This window comes from Glycine soja, chromosome 10 (assembly GCF_004193775.1).
Source record: "Glycine soja cultivar W05 chromosome 10, ASM419377v2, whole genome shotgun sequence".
Taxonomy (NCBI): Eukaryota; Viridiplantae; Streptophyta; class Magnoliopsida; order Fabales; family Fabaceae; genus Glycine; species Glycine soja.
The window spans coordinates 45897580-45915748 of record NC_041011.1 but is presented as its reverse complement, the minus strand read 5'-3'; the positions used below and the strand labels follow the sequence as shown (position 1 = coordinate 45915748).

The 18169-nt window shown below is 32.3% G+C and overlaps 1 protein-coding gene across 1 annotated transcript; it reads right to left on the bottom strand.

The window, feature by feature from the left end:
- Positions 1 to 1053: 1053 nt before the first annotated feature.
- Positions 1054 to 6644, bottom strand: LOC114369906 (patatin-like protein 6). The gene is made up of 4 exons (XM_028327182.1): positions 6090 to 6644; positions 4708 to 5990; positions 3386 to 3702; positions 1054 to 1602 (listed from the first exon to the last, which is right to left on the bottom strand). Exons 2-3 carry the CDS (start codon positions 5827 to 5829, stop codon positions 3433 to 3435), a joined length of 1392 nt encoding a protein of 463 aa, XP_028182983.1. The 5' UTR covers positions 5830 to 5990; positions 6090 to 6644; the 3' UTR covers positions 1054 to 1602; positions 3386 to 3432.
- Positions 6645 to 18169: the final 11525 nt, after the last annotated feature.

The window sequence follows — 18169 nt, the reverse complement described above, 5'->3', positions numbered from 1 at the left end:
TAGAAGCAAATAGAACTGTACCGCATGAAGAATAAGGCTTCATGAGTTCAGCATGCGCATGGACCATAGTCAAAACTTCATTTCCTAACTCATTATATAGTTATTTTTTAGTGCAACATCACTTACTTGCCAAATGGTAAAATCGCTTGGTTAGGTGCCACAAAGGAGATAAAATAACACTCTTCCACAAGGCACACACACAGCAAAGAGAAGAGCCAGGAGAACAACGGGTACTTGTCTAATAACTACCACTTGATACAGACAGCAATATAAACAAAAGAATAGGCATTTCACTTTTACAAACTTCAAATCAGAACACATTGCAAAATATCAATTATAAAAAAAGAGCTCATATTGACCTTGGAATTTATATTCTTACAAGATAAAATCTAATCAAATACAGATAAAAAGTCAAATAAATAAATTTTATGAATTAATGTTTTCAATGCACCACATTATAATTTTGATAAATTTTTTATTTATTAATTTTTAATCAATATATTTAGACTCTTTAACCAGATTTTAAAAGATTAAATAAAACTATAAAAATAAAATAAAAGCTTCGATAAAAAAAAAATCACAACATTTCAAATGTTTTTTTAAAGACACGGTATGAGAAATAGTTGTTATCAAGTTGAATTATATCATTATGAATTATTATGAATGATAAAAAAAAATTCTCTAAATATTTAGTACAATCATATATTCAAGATTTAAATTTGAGATTATTAATTAAGTTAAAATAATTATGTGTCAATCAATCTACCCGTTTAATAATACAATTTTTTAGTATACAATGATATGGTGAAATTTAAACATATAACTTTATGCATTCTACCTCAATCCCTCACCATTGGTTGGATCCTGTTTTTTTTTTTTAAGCCAAGGATCAACCCTAGTGGGTCAGTAATACAACATTTAATATGTTAGTAATGTTAATAAAAAAATAATTTCTTAATCCGATAGTTCCGAGCCATGAACATGACTGGCCATCCATCGTCACAGGCGACAGTGATGATCATTAAAAAAAGATCACACTCAACATAACCATGCTAAGAATTCAACAAACAATAAGAACAATAACAATCGATCTTTGGTCAGAGACAAGTGTGGCCACATATTTAAAATTTATAATAACAACGTAGCCCACCACCTCCACAGTTCCTTTGAAGCAGGGATGAAACTTTTTTAATATGAAAAAAAGATTTACAAAATATCCTTAAGAAGAAGAAAACTAGAATGGAATGGAAGAATGTGATCCAATTAACCACCCTGAATTCTCATTTTAAAAATAAAAAATTCACACTTGATTCATGTTTGACCCTAAAAAGCTTCAACTCAGACACTTGGCTTTTTCTTTCTTGGTTTCTTACCCTAATAGAAAGGTAGTGTGGACACCACAATGTCTGTCCTCTGGAGAGCAAAGTATCCCACAAAAATTTTCCACCCTTTTTACACCACTTGTCCTTTTCACTCGACTCCCTAACCTTCTTTGTCTATCTTGAAAAGTAAAGCTGCTATACTATACTATCTGCCTTTTTCTTTTGTTTTTTTTTCCCCTTCTTTTTCCTTGCTCCTGCTTCCTACTATATCGGTTTTTCACTGCAAGAAATAGTCACAATGAAATTATTTAAACTTCAAGAATTTAGTCAAAATGAAAATAATTAGATGCTTTAGATTTTAATTTCATAGAACCCCATTGGCTGTTGGGGTTGGCAAACATAATCATTCGAGTTTGAAAGAAAAAAAAGGAATATATTTGGATTTGAGTCTGTGTTGAACATTCTCTCTTCTAGGGGACATGTGAGCAGTGACCTAATAGTGAATACCTTTTGTTCAGCTATTTTCTTTTTTTATTAATAAAAAAACTGCTGAAGCGTTCATGCCTTGTAACGTTGTCTCCATTTCACTGTTCCCTTCATAGTCAGACTTCCCCGAATCTAGCAAACCAATTTCTTTCTCTCTGACTGCCCAAATGTTCTTTATTTAGTCAATATTATGTAATAAGGTTAATTTCCCATATGATACCCCAGAAACATACTTATAAAAAGAGCCGCATTCTACTCAATTGAAGTATGAAAATTGGTTTCTGTGAAATCTCACACAAAATTAAGTGGTTCGAATAATAATCTACAAATTTACAAAAGTTGATTCGCCTAGTAATTTATTCAAGGGCCTAGAAAACTACCGTCATAGGTTGGAAAAAGATAAAGAGAGATGTGCAACCAAATATACGGATCGAATGAGGAAACAAGATACGACAAACAGCAGAAAAAGGAACCTACTTAATTAGGGGTATGACCCACAACTAGTGAATACTAAACTTTCAAGCAAATTACCTCAATGCCCTCTGCACATGCAATTACAAGTTAGTAACTAGTTAAGAATCTCAATAATACTTATTTGATTTACTTTGAAGAGCAAAGTTAATAGTCAACCACACCAATTTTTTATAAATGAAACCAACCAACCACCCTTGGCATCATGACATGAGAAGCACCTTTTCAGGACTACGGAAATACTTTTAAGGGTGTCCCGCCATGATCTCATTCTTTATGATCAAAATACCCTCTCAACATCTTCCAAGTTCCCACCCCGCTTTTTCCCTTTTGAAATAAATTGACCACAATGCCCTTTTCCCAATACTAACATAAGTGTCGGTGGCCCCACATCACCTATGTTCTTCATCTTCCTTCAATACGACATATATAACCACAATTGCTTGTTAAAAAGATTTGATAATCTAAACTGACCTAATAAGGAGACAACTTAGATAAGTTCACGTCCACGCATACACAGAAGCTGACAAATTCAGCACCTGTTCTGGATAACAATTCTTTGCTAGTCAATGAAATTCAACTGGGGTAGTTAGGATGAACCTGTATGATATTTCACTACAAGACATCCACAAGTGGGTGATCGCCCCCCACCAGTTAAATACTATGTTCAACATTTCACCCCATCACCAAGAGAACAGGAAAATAACTATAAACCAAAAAAGGAAAAAGAAAAAAAATAAAGGAAAGGGGGTTCATTCGGTAAACACACTTTCAAGTAACCAGCGAAATGACTGGACAAGAAAAAGAATTTAACAATGTTATGCTGTCATACATCGACATAAAAGCTTGTGATTTGATAAAATGAAGCTATTAGAAATTAAATGGGGTTAGTTGAGCAAAGCAATGTAGGGCATGTTTGATTTATTAAAAAAAAGTAAAAACAAAAACACCTGAATAGTAGTATTTGATTGCCATCACTATTTTAATTAAGATGCCTTCTTCCCTTTGGTAATTTATTCAGCGGGGTCCCCTAAAACGCTTTCTTTGAAAGGATGTCTATAAATTATTGAGGTAAAACACACAAAAAAACAGCAAAGAGTGGTTACCTTTTTCTTTAGGTTGATTCTTTGAACTGTTGTTGGCCATGGATGGCCTAAGTCGCTTTTGGGGTTGCTTGCTTGAAAGCAACAGTGGGAGCTATTCTGCAGCTCCTCCTCTGATGCTCCTGAACAAGTTCTCCAGCAAACCAGTCAAGTTTCTCGAAGTTACTCTGCTCCCCAATTCTCTTTCCTCCAAACAGTACTGACTCTACATTCTCCTGCTTCAACATCTCTTCTGCTATTCCTACTAGCATCTTCACATTGCCGGGACTTGAATCTGTATCCACATTGGGTCCACATCGCCCCATACTTGACCCATTTGCCTGTCACATATATAAGAATCCATCATGTAAAAACTGAAATATACCTAGTAAGTATATTTTACTTGCACTCAGCCCTATAATGGTGTCAGCAAGATTTCAATGCCAGCCAGCTGCCAGGATCATAAACTCAATTGAAAAGGACAAAATGAATGAGCATGAAAGAAATTAAATGACAAGATAGTGAAGATACACTCATACACGCATTAATCTCAATTAAAATCAACCACTTTGGTGATCATAATCCCAACCGATATGGAATGGGCTTTCATATTAGTTATACCTAAAATTAAAAAGGTGTATTACTATACTACACACGACACGGCTCTAATTAAGAAAGAGTCGCAAATGGGCATTCCTTCAATCCAAATGAGAATACCAAATTGCATTTGTATCCATTTTCCATGGTATAACTAAAACCAAGTTGCTCAAGAATGACAAGGTTTTCTTAACATTGATACACAATACAAAATGGACAAAAAGCATTTCATTAATTAACACCCGTTCATCAATAGATATCCCTCTAACAAGTCCAAATCCAGCTATGCTATTGCTACCCCCATACATACTCATCCAACTTGCTAGCTACATCCAGACAACAAACACACAACAGAAACCCCACACCCCCTACCCTCCGGCTGGTGTGAAATTTACTCCATTCAATACCCTCCCTTAACGTTTATGAAATTCACAAACTCAACCAGTTACCAGAAATGAGCCCAAAAAATAGAAAGACATCAACAGTTTCCTTTTCCCATTTTTCAAACCATAATTGTGACATTCTGCGACGATTGAAATTTTTTTTGGCATAGACTACAGGTAATTTCCAGTCAATCTTGTTTGAACTTTGTATGATGATTATTGGTGGCAAATTTTTGCTTCAAATATTTAACATAACTATATATTTAAGACTTTAATTTAAAATTTCTTATTAAACTAAAACAGGCTAGGGGGTGACAATTGACAACTAGACTAGCAAACCAAAATAAATAATAATAAAAAAAATACCTGAATGCGGACATAATTGGTGCTGCGGCACTGACCAAAGGCCATGGCGATGGCCTGGTCGACGAGGTCAGAGGAGCCGTCGGCGGAAATGCGGGCCATGGGCCTGGCCCAATCCTTGGCCTTCCAGCGTTTGACTCGGTCAAAGTCGTAACTCACCTCCAATAGTTGACCCGTTCCGAGGGACAGAACAAGAAGGTCCTCCACGCCTCGCACGAACGGAAACTCTTGCTTGTTGTGCAGCACGTGCGTGATTGCCGCCCCCGTTGGGTTACTCATCGCTAAACCTCCGTCCACGGCCACGCACTTTGTTTGACCATCCACGGAACGCATCTGAACCGGTTCGAACAAACCCGGTTCGGCCGAGGTGGCACGACATACCTCCCACAACCGGAAGTCGAAGCTATCCGTTTCCAACGCGTCCGCACGTGAGAACAAAAACGGCGCCGTACTCGATAAGTCGTAGCACGGAATCAGAACCGGTTTTAGAGTGTCCTTTAGAGTCAAACTCCCACCACCATTCTCCGCCGTGAACGCTTCCTTCACCGCTTTCTCCAAACCCGCCGTCGCCGACGACACCGAGCCGGAACCTCCACTGGAAAGTAACCTCTTCAGCAACCCCCGGTTGCTTGCGCTGCCTCCCGCGCGGTAGAATTTGTTTCCTTTCTCTGCCAGAAACCGCCACGTGTCGTCGGCGGAGAAAATCGGGCGGCGGTGGTCTTTGGTGGAGAAGAGCATCGCCGTGAAGATGCCGCCGACTCCGGCGCCAGCGGCCACGTCGAAGTAGTCTGCGATGGTGGCGTTCTGGTCGCCGGATTTCTTCTTCAGCGCGGCTTCCAGGTAGGCGAGGGCTTTTCCGGCGAGAATCCCGCGCATGCCGCCGCCGTCGATGGCGAGAATGCATATCTTGCCGCGCTGGTTCTTGACTGCGGAGACGCAGTCCACGGCGGCGGTAGCTGCCGGAGTCTGAGATTCCGGCTTGGGAGGTATTTGCTTGGGGAACCAGAGCTTTGGATCGTCGTAGCCGAAGAGAAACTTGCTTTCGAGAATGGAGAAGATTTCGTAACTAAGCTTATCCGTCTCAATGCTCGGTTCTTGCATATCCAACTCGTTACTACAATCCATTTTTCTCTTTTAGTTTTCCTTCAAAATTGGGAAAATTTAGAAACAAGACTTTTTTCTTTTTCTTTTGTTCTCTTTCTTGCGTGGTCTTTTAAAACATCTTGCGCGTCAATTGCATGCAGTTTAATCTGCGTGTCCAAATAAATCACCTCGGAAAGGGAAACCTATACAAAAAAGAAAAATATGAATTTAATTTGAGGAGAAAGGGGTTTTGGTTTTGTAGAAGAAGATTCAAAGGAATTAGAACATTCGAAAACACATACCTCATTTGACAAGAATGCTCAACCAACCAAGACAGCACACTCTCATTTTGCAATCTCTCTTCTTCAGTTTCTTCTCCAATCACCCAAACTCAAATATATACTATTTGTCTCAGCTCTAAAAAAACACTCGCTTTCAGAGTTTGAGTATGAGACTAATGATTCATTGAGTGGTACAAAAGATGGGGTTTGGTCTCTAAACAGTAAACGCGTTCTTTCTTTGTGTAAATGTATCTCTGTGAGTTCTTTTGCCGAAAGTGGCTAAGCTAGCTCCTCTATGTAAACATCAAATGGAACCAACAAACCAACCAATACCAACAAGCACCGAACAAAAACCAGAAAATGCCAAATCACCACAGCTGCACCACCATATCTATATCTATATCTGTATACTCCCACACATATATATACCCATTCATTCTTTCATTTTACCACTATTACAATTCACTGTTCGACAGGCTTCTACAGTTTCTGTTCAATGCCCATCATGGAAAAAACAAATATAAATAATAAGAAACAAGAATGTGAGAGAGAGAGAGAGAGAGAGGTCGTGATAAAATAGGCGTTGTTCTGTGTTTGTGGCCTCCTCAACTCAACTACGGAGAATTAGAAAAAGGTGGGACATGTCGTGGGTCCCACAACAGGAATTGTGTTTTGAGCAATGGAGCATCATCGCCAATGAGCCACCGACACTTGTACACCGTCAATCTTGGTTCTTCCCATCCATGGCTCAGATTGCACCAGCACTATTTTCCTCCGTGATCAACGTTTCAATTTCCCAATTTCTAACGTGTACACTTCACATTCATTCCAATGCAGCCATGTAGCGTCTATCTTATTAATACAAAAGTGGATTTTACATCATCTAGAGATTTTATTTAATATAAAAATTGTATGTGAAAAAAACAATTATATTCCACCGTGCTAAACATTTTTTTCATTCACTCCAACTTTCGGCATCATTTCATTCACCAAAATTCCTAAATTTTGTTTAAGAAAATTTATCAGTAAAAGATTTTCATTTTAATCATAAAGATTTTAAATAAAAATTATATTTAGAATTATGACTTCATTTTTAAGGCAGAAATTGAATTTCAATCCTTTAATAGAAATATTCAAATATCAAACCACTTGATGAGTATTTGTATTCAAAGTGAACTCAAATCATTGTGAATTCAACTTGTTACCAATCCAACTATGAACTATAACATTCGATAGTTATTTTTGATTCTGACACAAAATTTACTAGTGTAAAAATACATTACACTTGTTGCTTATAAAAAAGATAAGAGGTTATTTATATGAGCAATTTAATAACATATTGTTATTTTAAATTTTAAATATAAAAAAATAAATGCAGTTGTGTACAAACTTTGATACGTAGTGAAAGTAAGGGGAAGAATTGTGGTGGTGGTTACGTGTGGGAGCAGGGTTTAATTTATATAGGTTGAGTCGGCGAGAAGAGGGAAAGCACTAGTACAAGTAGAACTAGTGTGTATCAGTATTGCTGCTGTTACCAAATGGTTGTTTTTCTAATTGTTGCAGTGTTTGGGGGAAGGAATTGACTAATTTGGCCACGGAAAGCAGATAAGGGGGAGCGGTGGGGACCAGTCAGGAAGGACAATCCACAAAAGACAGCCCGGACAGGGGGACAATTTCTGCTCATCAGGTGCATAAATTCCACTGCCAATCAATATTACTATTATTTCTTCTAATTTCATTCTTTTTTCTCTTCATTTCAAAAAATAATAATAATAATACTTCGATTCTTTAATTTTCTGTATTTACATTATTTCTTTTCTTAGGGGACGCTGGGTCTGATTTAGTTTTTTCTTCTTTTTTTTTGTTTTTATTTTCTAAAAAGAGTTCTCGTTTTCACATTTTCAAACATTTAGAAAATATATTTGTTTTAACTTTCTATTTTCTATTTTCTAAGACATTAAAAATACGTTTGGTTCAATCAATTTTGATAAAAAAAATCATTAAACATTTTATGCATTTAATTTAAAATAATGATGTATTTATAGATTCTTATTATTGAAAATCTTAATAGTAATTAAAAAAATATATTATCGCGAACAAAAAATATGTAATTATTTAATCTATAATATATTTATAACTAATGAACATATATCCATTGACGTTTAACACAAAATCCAACAAGAGGAAAGAGGATTAGGAATCCGACAAGATTGGCACTACCTCCCCTAATATCCTTTGCTGCAGAGCCTGGATCCGATAAACATATAAGAAAAAGAAAAGTAACAAGACACCATGGGAGAACATGAGAACCAAAAACCCCCTATGTAAACCTATAATAGAGAAGACCTTGTCTGTCAATTACAAAAAATCCGATAAATGAATTATGGGATAAAGTCCCGCTAGTAGAAAAAACAATCAAGCTAAGTATGCATACTTTTCACCCTATTGTTACTTTACTAAAATCTCTCCTAACTTTTGGAATACTTAATATGACAGCACTTAGAATTATTTTGTAAACAAGAAAGGATAAAATGTACTTGACCTTATATACTGGTAGAATATAAAAAATATATCAATTAAACCATTGGAACCAAACACCATAAGAGTTAGTTCTTAACTGAAAAAAAAAATAAAAAATAACAACTCCTTGGAGAATACTCAAATTTACATTGATCATCCCAGATGCCCATAATAGATAACCGATTCATGTATGTGGGAGATAACATTGGGGTGCAAATGCCTATAATTTCTCTTATCTGATTGTAACAACATTTGGTACTTCGGGTACCAGTTAAATGAATTTCACCTTTTAGCTGACAAAAAAAAAACATTGATCATCCCAAAACCTCCTTCTAAATTACTTGATGTCCTATTTTCTTTTAGTTAAGTGCATTTTAAGAGAAAAAAAATGCTATGAACACACCTTTTAACACTTGTTTTTTTAGTTTATAGCCTGAGATTTTACTTTATATAACTTGTTTTTATAACCTTTTTTTTAAAACTTAACTCTTAAGTCATTAATTCTTTTAATAAATTAAAAGTTTTTAATTAACGCCTTCTCATCACCTATCATATCAGTTATTTATTTTTTGGTTTAAAGGTGACTTACGTGTGGATCACTACAAATGATTTATAAGAAATACGGATAGATATATTGACACATAATACAAGACATACTGCATGGACACAAACAAAACAACATGCATTATAAATATGGGCATGCGATCCAGCCTCGAATGGTTATGATCGAGTCTTATGACTAATTCAAGTCATAATCAGTTGTCGTCAAATGCAATATAAACTAGCTTGGTACTTGAGCAATCTGTCCTATGTAAGTATATGTTGTTCTCGCCTTGGATAAAATATTTGGAAAAGTTTTCTTGATATCTATGTATGTGCATACATCCTATTAAGAGAGAGATCATAAGAAATGACAAGAGAGAAACAATAATATGATATGAATAATTAGAAAATGAAAAACAAAATAAGATAAAATATAAATGGTGTATCCGTGAGATTTTTTTTTAGGGGGGTTGTCTTTTAGAGATTAGAGTGAATAAATTCGGATGAGTTCTAGTAAAATGAATGAATTAATACAAACTTGTCTATGAATGAACTTACGATAACTTTTTGCCAATTTTAGGTAGTTATCTTAAATGCCTCTCAATATGTAATAAATTTATAATTAATATTTTGTTGATACTATAATATTAGTGTGGAATATTCATTAGTTTCACGTATGATTAATTTTCATCAGAAAATTTGACTAGTCAATTTTAGTGGAATCTCTTATTTAATCATATCTTTTTTTTTTATTCACAAAATTCAAACCAAAAATCTTATTTAAAAAAATCAAGTTTACAATCACTCAAACCAATTACTTATTAATAATTTATAATTAATATATGTAGATTTATAGAGTTTTCTATTTAATTAACTCATTATACGGATTTTCGATGATTTATGTTTTGACTTTCTTAATTAAAAATATAGTATGATTTTACATATGTATTTAATTTTTTTTAATTGGCAAGAATTAAAGATTAATAGCGAAAGATAATTTACCATTCTAGTCAATTATCTGATGTAGATTAACCCCGATGATGTACTTAGGTTTTACAATGTAGGAAAGATGAGCAAGAGATTCTGCCATTTGCTTTAATTTTATTTATTTTATGAAACGGATATAGGTAAAGAATAAACTATTCTTTTCAAAAAATTCTTCTACTGCCATGCCAGCCAGTTTTGCCTCCCAGAATTTGTTAGCCCCGTCCCTGAGAGGATCTTAAATGCGACAAGACTCAAGATATGTTTTTTTTTTTTCATTTTCAGACGACACTTCTTTGACGATACCAATCATTGGAACTATGTGAATTTCACCGTGATCCACAGTAATATTGAATTCTTATCAATTATCTGATTGGATACACCTTGTGTTTAATCACCCTTCATTAACAAAATGTGTTTTACCTTTAAAAAAACTGTAAAAAAAGGAAGAATCAGGGAAAGTTTTTTGCAAGGCGCTCATTTTATAGCATGATTTCTACTATTTTCTTTTAAGCATACTATTCGTATAATAATATTTTACAATATTATTTTTTATTTTTCTATCATATATTACTAATTTTATTTTATATTTTATCTCTTTTTTTATTTCTCAGTTTTCTTGTGATTGTTAAAATTTAATATATTTATATTATAAAAAATGTTTTCTCGTTTTTTTTCACTTTCAAATGATCTTCATTGTAATGATGACATTTGTCATCCATAATTTCATATATAAGTAGTTGTTTTCTTCCTATATCCAATAATATCTATTCATGAAAGATAATCTTATTTAAGTCAAGTAGAAATATAATAAAAATAGTTTTCTCCTTAAAATATTCAATAAAAGTATATATTTAATACTTAAATTTCACATCACTAATTAAACTGCAACAATCTTGCACCTATTAATTCATATATTTGGTGGTTTACGATTTTCATTTTAATCATACATTTATAATTTTAGATTTCGTTTTTTATATTTGTTTTTTTTTACCTCACTACTTTTATTATTATTATTATTTCTCTTTTCCCTTGAAATTTATACATCCCAATAGATGACAAATGTTCATTATTTTTAACTATTGGATGATTTTAATTTTGCAATACTTGTGTTCGATTGCAAAATAAATTTCTATCTTCTTTTGTGACTAATCGTTTTTTACCCCTATAGATTTAGCCGTTGGGTCGCTGTGTCATTACTTAAATGTGAATAATGTTAGACTATAGTTGCCTAATTGTGACTGCAAAGTCCATTAGTATCCCAAAGTCAACAGTGGCGAACATGCTCCACTAATCCAAGTTTGGCCATTAATCACAAAGAAGAAATTGCTAAACAGAGACTTTGATAAATCTAAGTGACCCTCTAAAAGAGGAATTATAAGTCAATTTGATTAGGAAACGGACAAGCAAGTTGAGGCTGAATAGATTGAAAGACATTTGAATGACCACTCATACTCTCAACTTTGCTCTTTCATATTCATATGATAATAAAGTAATAAATCACTCCTTTTACTTTTACAATGTCATTTGGGCATTCATATCAATATAGATATTCTCATAAATCATAATAGAGTAGAGTCCTTCTTTATTTGTATTTGTTCTTGTCATCTAGCAATTCTTTGCATGCGTGTCTGCCATGGCAGGGCATCAATCACTGACTTGATTTTCTCTCCATGTAAAGATCGTGATTTATTTTCTATTTCAAGGAACCACTTCTTTTCACAATATAAATCAATTTGTCATGTGAATTTGCCCAAACTTTGCTGTGGCCAGAAACATGTGGAGCTTTGGATGCATTCTACAAGTTTTTTCCCCCAATCTGTTCGTTTATTAAATTTTCACTTTCAATCTTCTTCTTTTTTCTGTCTCGCTGTAACCGTGTTAGTAACTTAGTATTAGAGTTTAATATAAATGCATTAGTATAATTTTTTTAGTGTTTGTCAATAATAAATTATTATTAATATAATTTTTAAAATATTATTATAAAAATTAACAAACTAACCATAATAATTTATAAATCCATGACAGTACGAAATAACTATTTTCGCTGTTAATTCATAATCTATTTATAAAGATGGTTTGTTTTCATAGGAAACTAGATATAATATTCTTGCTTATTATGAATTGATTTGAATGTGAAAAACTACAAATTAAATAGGGAAAAACAAGTTAATAAATGGATTTCTTTTTTATTTAATTATTTGTAGTAAACAAAATTCAAGTTACTATATTATATTCATAAAATAATATTTTTTATTAGACTAAGTTAATTTTTAACATATAAAAAACTAAATAATTTGAAAATATATTAATATCATTTTTATTTTATATGAGAGTGAGAGAATTTAATTTGGTCCGTATAATCAAACATGTACAATCAAAATTTAATTTCATGTGACCACTTAAAAATTATGTGAGTTTTTAAAAAAATAACGTGAATTTTTTACATTGAATCTTAATTTTTCATTTATAATTATACGGTTTAAATTTAATCGTTTTATTCTTATACAAGATGTCTCTCGTGATAAAATATGTTGTCTTGTATTAATGCATATACTTCTCAATTTAAAATAAATTTTATAAACTATTTTTTAATAAAAAAATAATATATATGCTTAATATGTTTATATTTAAGTATTAAATTTTATAATCTTTATTTTTACTTAATAATAAAATTTTTAAAAGTGTTGTTTTATTACATAACAGTGTGAAGTGTCAACTAGTTTTGTCAATCAAATCATCATGAAAAGTTGATTAGTGGTTAAGCATTTTCAGTGAATTATCCCTTCTATACATAATTTTTTAAAGTTTAAATTTGATATTTTATTTAAAAAATTTAAATCTAGTTTCACTTTAATCAATGTTACGTTAGTATATTAAAAGTTTTATTTTACTTTCATAAATATATTATATAATAAAATTATCAATTGATGAATATTATAAATAATTTTAGTAACAAAATAAAAAAAAAACCACAAATAATAAATAAGAAATAAGAAATTTTGTATTCATCATTAAACTTTAGTAACTAGTTATCTCCATAACTTTCCGGTCCCTTTCACATTAATTTCCTAAACTCTTACCAATTAATCCTAGTCCTATTCAATATCCCAGCCATGTCCATTTGTTGCGAGTCTATTAATTTGTCTCTATATCCACACCCAGACAGTGACTTATTTTACTTTCTTTTCTTCGTAATTAATGGATACACATATACATCCAATGCTGGACTTTCTGTTATTCAAAATAAACACCAATATTAAAGCTTCAATGCCTCCTCATACTGTTTCAACGTATTAAAGCTACTCTCTCGTATGCTGGAAAATCATGGAAATAAAACATATATTAATTTGTTAAATAATTAAAATAAAAAATTATTTATGATTTTAAAATGATAAATGATTTACGACTTTAAAAAATAAAAAAATACTCACAAATTTAAAGTTATATTCCAAAAAAAATTGAAGTCGTTTTACGATTTCAATAAAAAAAACTAATAATAAAAATTAAAGTCGTAAAGTTTTTTATGAATTCGATGAAAAAATAAAAAAAAAAATTATAATATAGTTTACCATCTTTAATTCAAAAATTGTAATTTATCTTTTTTATATTAATTTAAATTTTACCTAGATTTTATAATTTAAAAAAAAATCCATTTTCGTCGTTTCACCAAGATTTAAGAGCCCAATAATCTATTCAAACATTGGTAGACGGACCCAATAAGAAGACAAGGATCTTTCAACAACAAAAGCTTATTATTAAACGAGGCACGAGGCGATATTCTAATGTCCACAACTAGGAATCATTTGATTTCATTAGTACCCTAGCTTTTTACTTGACCGTAATCAAGCACATTTTTTGGTTATAAATTGTTGGTTTACAACACTACATTTGATCTATATATGTAGGTATTTGGAATCATAAAAAAATGTAGGTGCTTGCGTGGTGCACTACAACCACGACAAATGTTGTCTTGCCACCCCCGTTAGAAAGGGACTTCTTGGGCTCAAAACTTTATAGGCTTTTTAGGAACTGTTAATCCATGTAGATTACTCCACGAATTCATGTACGGGTGAAAGCTTATTTATTGCATGATGTTACCTTATTGACCCCATAAAAAATGATGTCACTTAAAAACAATTTGTATTTTGCTTCGACCAAACAAAGTTTGTACTTGTCACGACCCATATTTGTGAGACTTTGCCTAAAAAATGTAATAAGCATGTACCGACACATGTTTTTATCACACGTTATTGATGTGGTTTCTACTTTTTTTTTTTTGTAAAGTTAGTAGGTATGACTTCTACATCTTTAAGCAAATTTAATTTGGTTTATCGTACCTGTACCAATGTACCATGTTCTCAAACACAGTAAATATATGCAGTTAAAGCGTGGTCGAAAAAGAAGAATAAAATCAAACAACTTAATTTTACTCTCCCTTAAAAAGAGAGATAAAACAAGTCAATAAATGTGTTGCACTAAAAAGAATAAAAGTCAACAAAGCAGCCGAAGCGTGTGAGGATGGGCTATTTAACTTCAAGATTTAGACCGATTTTTTATTCGATTATAACGTTGGGTTAATAGTTTACTGATTAAATAATTAAAATATAAGTTAATTCCGATGAAAAATCACCGAAGTTTTCTCAAGAGTTGTCATTGAGGTTTTATGAAACATTATGGTCCGTTCAAGAGAAAGAAAATGAAAAAAAGATAGAAACAAATAGTAAAATAATACTAAATTTATACATGTCCGTGATGTAAAATTACTGAACTCTTGAGAAAAATAATAACCTTGGCATTTTCTTATTTATTTTAATTCTAGCTAAATTCTTACTAGCTAATTTGTTCTTTACACTAGATTAGCGTGGTGCATAAAATTAAAGCATGGTTTGCTCAAACTTTTCCCCGATCTTTAGGCGAAATTAATTCCACTTCTTCAACTATTTTACTTGGGTTTTTGACTTTATAATCTTCAACTGTCCAACCTGTAAAGCAAATCATAATGTTAACAACTCAACAATGAAAGCAAACTAAAAACCAGCTTTTCTTTCTTTTCCTCTATTATTTTTTTGGGTCCAATTTTTGCACCATTTTAACCAGTAGTTTCAGCTAGTTTTCAGGTTTTCAAAATGGGTTTAGGCCAGATCTATAAATGGCCCAAAGTATAGAGGTAGGGAATTTCTATTTTCACAAAAATATGAAAACAAAATTAACTCTCTTACCTTCCCTTTCAACTCATCCCTTAAATTTGGCTTTTGGTTGCAACAAAATCAGGATTATGCTCTATTGAGGACACATAACCAAGATTTCGTTTTGCAGTTGGCACAGACAAAAACAAAATCGCATTTCCATTGTAATATAAGGAGGGCAAGATAAACAAAATGGAAATATATTTCTGCATACAAAATACACAACAAAGATGTGTTTCTATTGTAGCATAGGCGTGTGTACAAGAAACAAAACAACAACAACAACAACAACGCCTTATCCCACTAGGTGGGGTCGGCTACATGGATCAACTTCCGCCATAATGTTCTATCAAGTACCATACTTCTATCCAAACCATTAATTTCGAGATCCTTTTTTATAACCTCTCTTATAGTCTTTTTGGGTCTTCCTCTGCCTCGAATTGTTTGTCTTCTCTCCATCTGGTCCACTCTCCTCACTACAGAGTCTACCGGTCTTCTCTCTACATGCCCAAACCACCTAAGTCTATTTTCCACCATCTTCTCTACAATAGGCGCTACTCCAACCCTCTCTCTAATAGCTTCGTTTCTAATTTTATCCTGTCGAGTCTTACCACACATCCACCGCAACATCCTCATCTCCGCTACACCGACTTTATTCTCATGTTGGCTCTTGACCGCCCAACATTCTGTTCCGTACAAAATCGCCGGTCTTACCGCAGTCCGATAAAACTTTCCCTTTAGCTTGATCGGTACCTTTGCATCACATAACACCCCCGATGCTTTTCTCCATTTTCGTTGTACAAGAAACAAAACAAAAATACATTTTCGTTGTATATTTATTACAGGAAAATGATTTTTCATTTTTATTTTTGTATGCATCTCCTATACTACAATGGAATTATGTTTTATTTGAATGAACATTTTGGGGGAAAAAATTAAAGTATGTGGTGGGTGAGAATACCAATTCTCAAGGTATTAATTTAACACACCCAACAAAGGTCCAATCCATTAAAAAAAAAATGAGCCACACAATTTTTTATAAAAATATTCCCTTTAAAGTAACAGACCTCATATCTAACTGTCTCTCATGTGTTCTTCTGTGTTATCATGTTGAGTTGTCATCGTGTTTCATGGATTAAACAAAAATGCAAAACCCACAAATTGAGCCTGCTATGTATGGGCTTGCATGTAATTTCAAACAACTGCCAAGTCCCATGTTTGTAAAATTTTCATCAACCAAAAAATGAAATTACCATTTTTTTATACCTCTTATGAAACTTCATCCTCCCAAAAGGGGGAAACTATAAAAAAAAAATATGGTCTACTTCTAAGATCATACACATTCTATACATCAGTTAATGGTTATTATTTTTATTTTTTTTAACTCTGGTTGAAGGACCAAAAACATATTTTTTCAAAGAAAAAATCATGTCCCTTAATTTCAATACACATTTATACAATGTAAAATATCATGCGTAGAATAACAGAATTGATAACTTATCGCAACGTTCATCTTTGACAAAAATTCTACAGTAAACAAAATAATGAAAATAGGGATTGCTATTTTAAGCGGGCTTAAGGATATTTGCATAGTTTTAGACTTATAGTCCACCACAATAAATTATTAATAGGATAAAATATATTTGTTGTCCTTCTAAACTATTCAAAATTCGGGTTCTCTCTCTAATATTTTTCTTTTTTCTTATTTTTGTCTCTCTAATTTTGAAATACACTACTTTTAATCTGAATTTTTTTTTTTAGATACCCCTTTATAAGCGCTATTAAATGTTACTTTAAGGATAAAAATAAATTTCAAAAGTATAGGAATAAAAATAAGAAAAAATAATTAAAGGATTAAAATTGAACATTGACGAAAACGTGTTTTTGTGTATGTCTTTTACAACTAGTTTCTGTAAAACTCTATTTTACAACTTATTTTTGTAAAACGCAACTAAAACGATGAAATAGATTTTCAATAATCTCTTTAATCGTTATCAACCCAATGATGTAGCCTTCTTTATCACAAAAAATAGATTATGATATCAAATTCATTGCTTCTATTGTTACAATCTTAAGCATCATCAAAACATTGCATTTATTCCGATATAGCTGAAGAGGATGTTTTGGTGGTTATGGTGAGAAAATTTTGAATTGTGATAACTTCAATCCCAAGTGGTGTGGCCATTGTTAAGCACTTCCCTCGGAGGATGCAAAGGATCATGGTTTGATGTTGGGCTTGGGCCAATTGGCCAAGGTGGATATCATCATAAAGTAGAGTGAGTTATCAGAGAAGTATGAAATTTGGTTAGGGTGTTCCAAAATTGCATCTGTTTATTGCTTATTGGTGGAGATCCGATTGATTATAGTGGTCCAAGGACTAAGTTTGTTTTGTTAATATTCCACACTTAGACTCCTCTTTTTCTTTTTTTTTAACCATTTTCATACTTTTATAGGCTTAATACATAGGTATGTAAAGTTTACAAAAGTAACCTGAGTCCTAGTCCTACTCCTACAAAAGAGTTTTCAGGTAAAAAATTTATATGTAAGCGTACTTTTAAGGTAGCTAAACATGTCAAAAAGATGAGTTTGTCCTCCAAATTGAGTTTAGAGCTCCCACGTTTAATGGGTGAATTGATGGTTTAGCAATGATTGTAATGTGCGTTCGGTGATAAAGAAAATTGGACCAATATTTACCATGGACAAGAATAGAGGAGGCAATAACGAGATAAAAAAGGTAAATAACTATTAATTTTTAAGAGTTTTTTTTTTGTTGAGATAGTAGTTTTTAAGTACAAAATTTTGAAAGTATAAAAACTTTACTAAAAGTTGGTAAATATAAAAAATAATTAAAAAACTTAATAGAAC

Excerpts from the sequence above, each read along its gene's own strand:
- LOC114369906 (XM_028327182.1), bottom strand. The coding sequence starts at position 5,829 with ATGGATTGTAGTAACGAGTTGGATATGCAAGAACCGAGCATTGAGACG. Across the intron at positions 3,703-4,707 it reads CCAATTATGTCCGCATTCAG|GCAAATGGGTCAAGTATGGG; the intron begins GTATTTTTTTTA and ends TATATGTGACAG.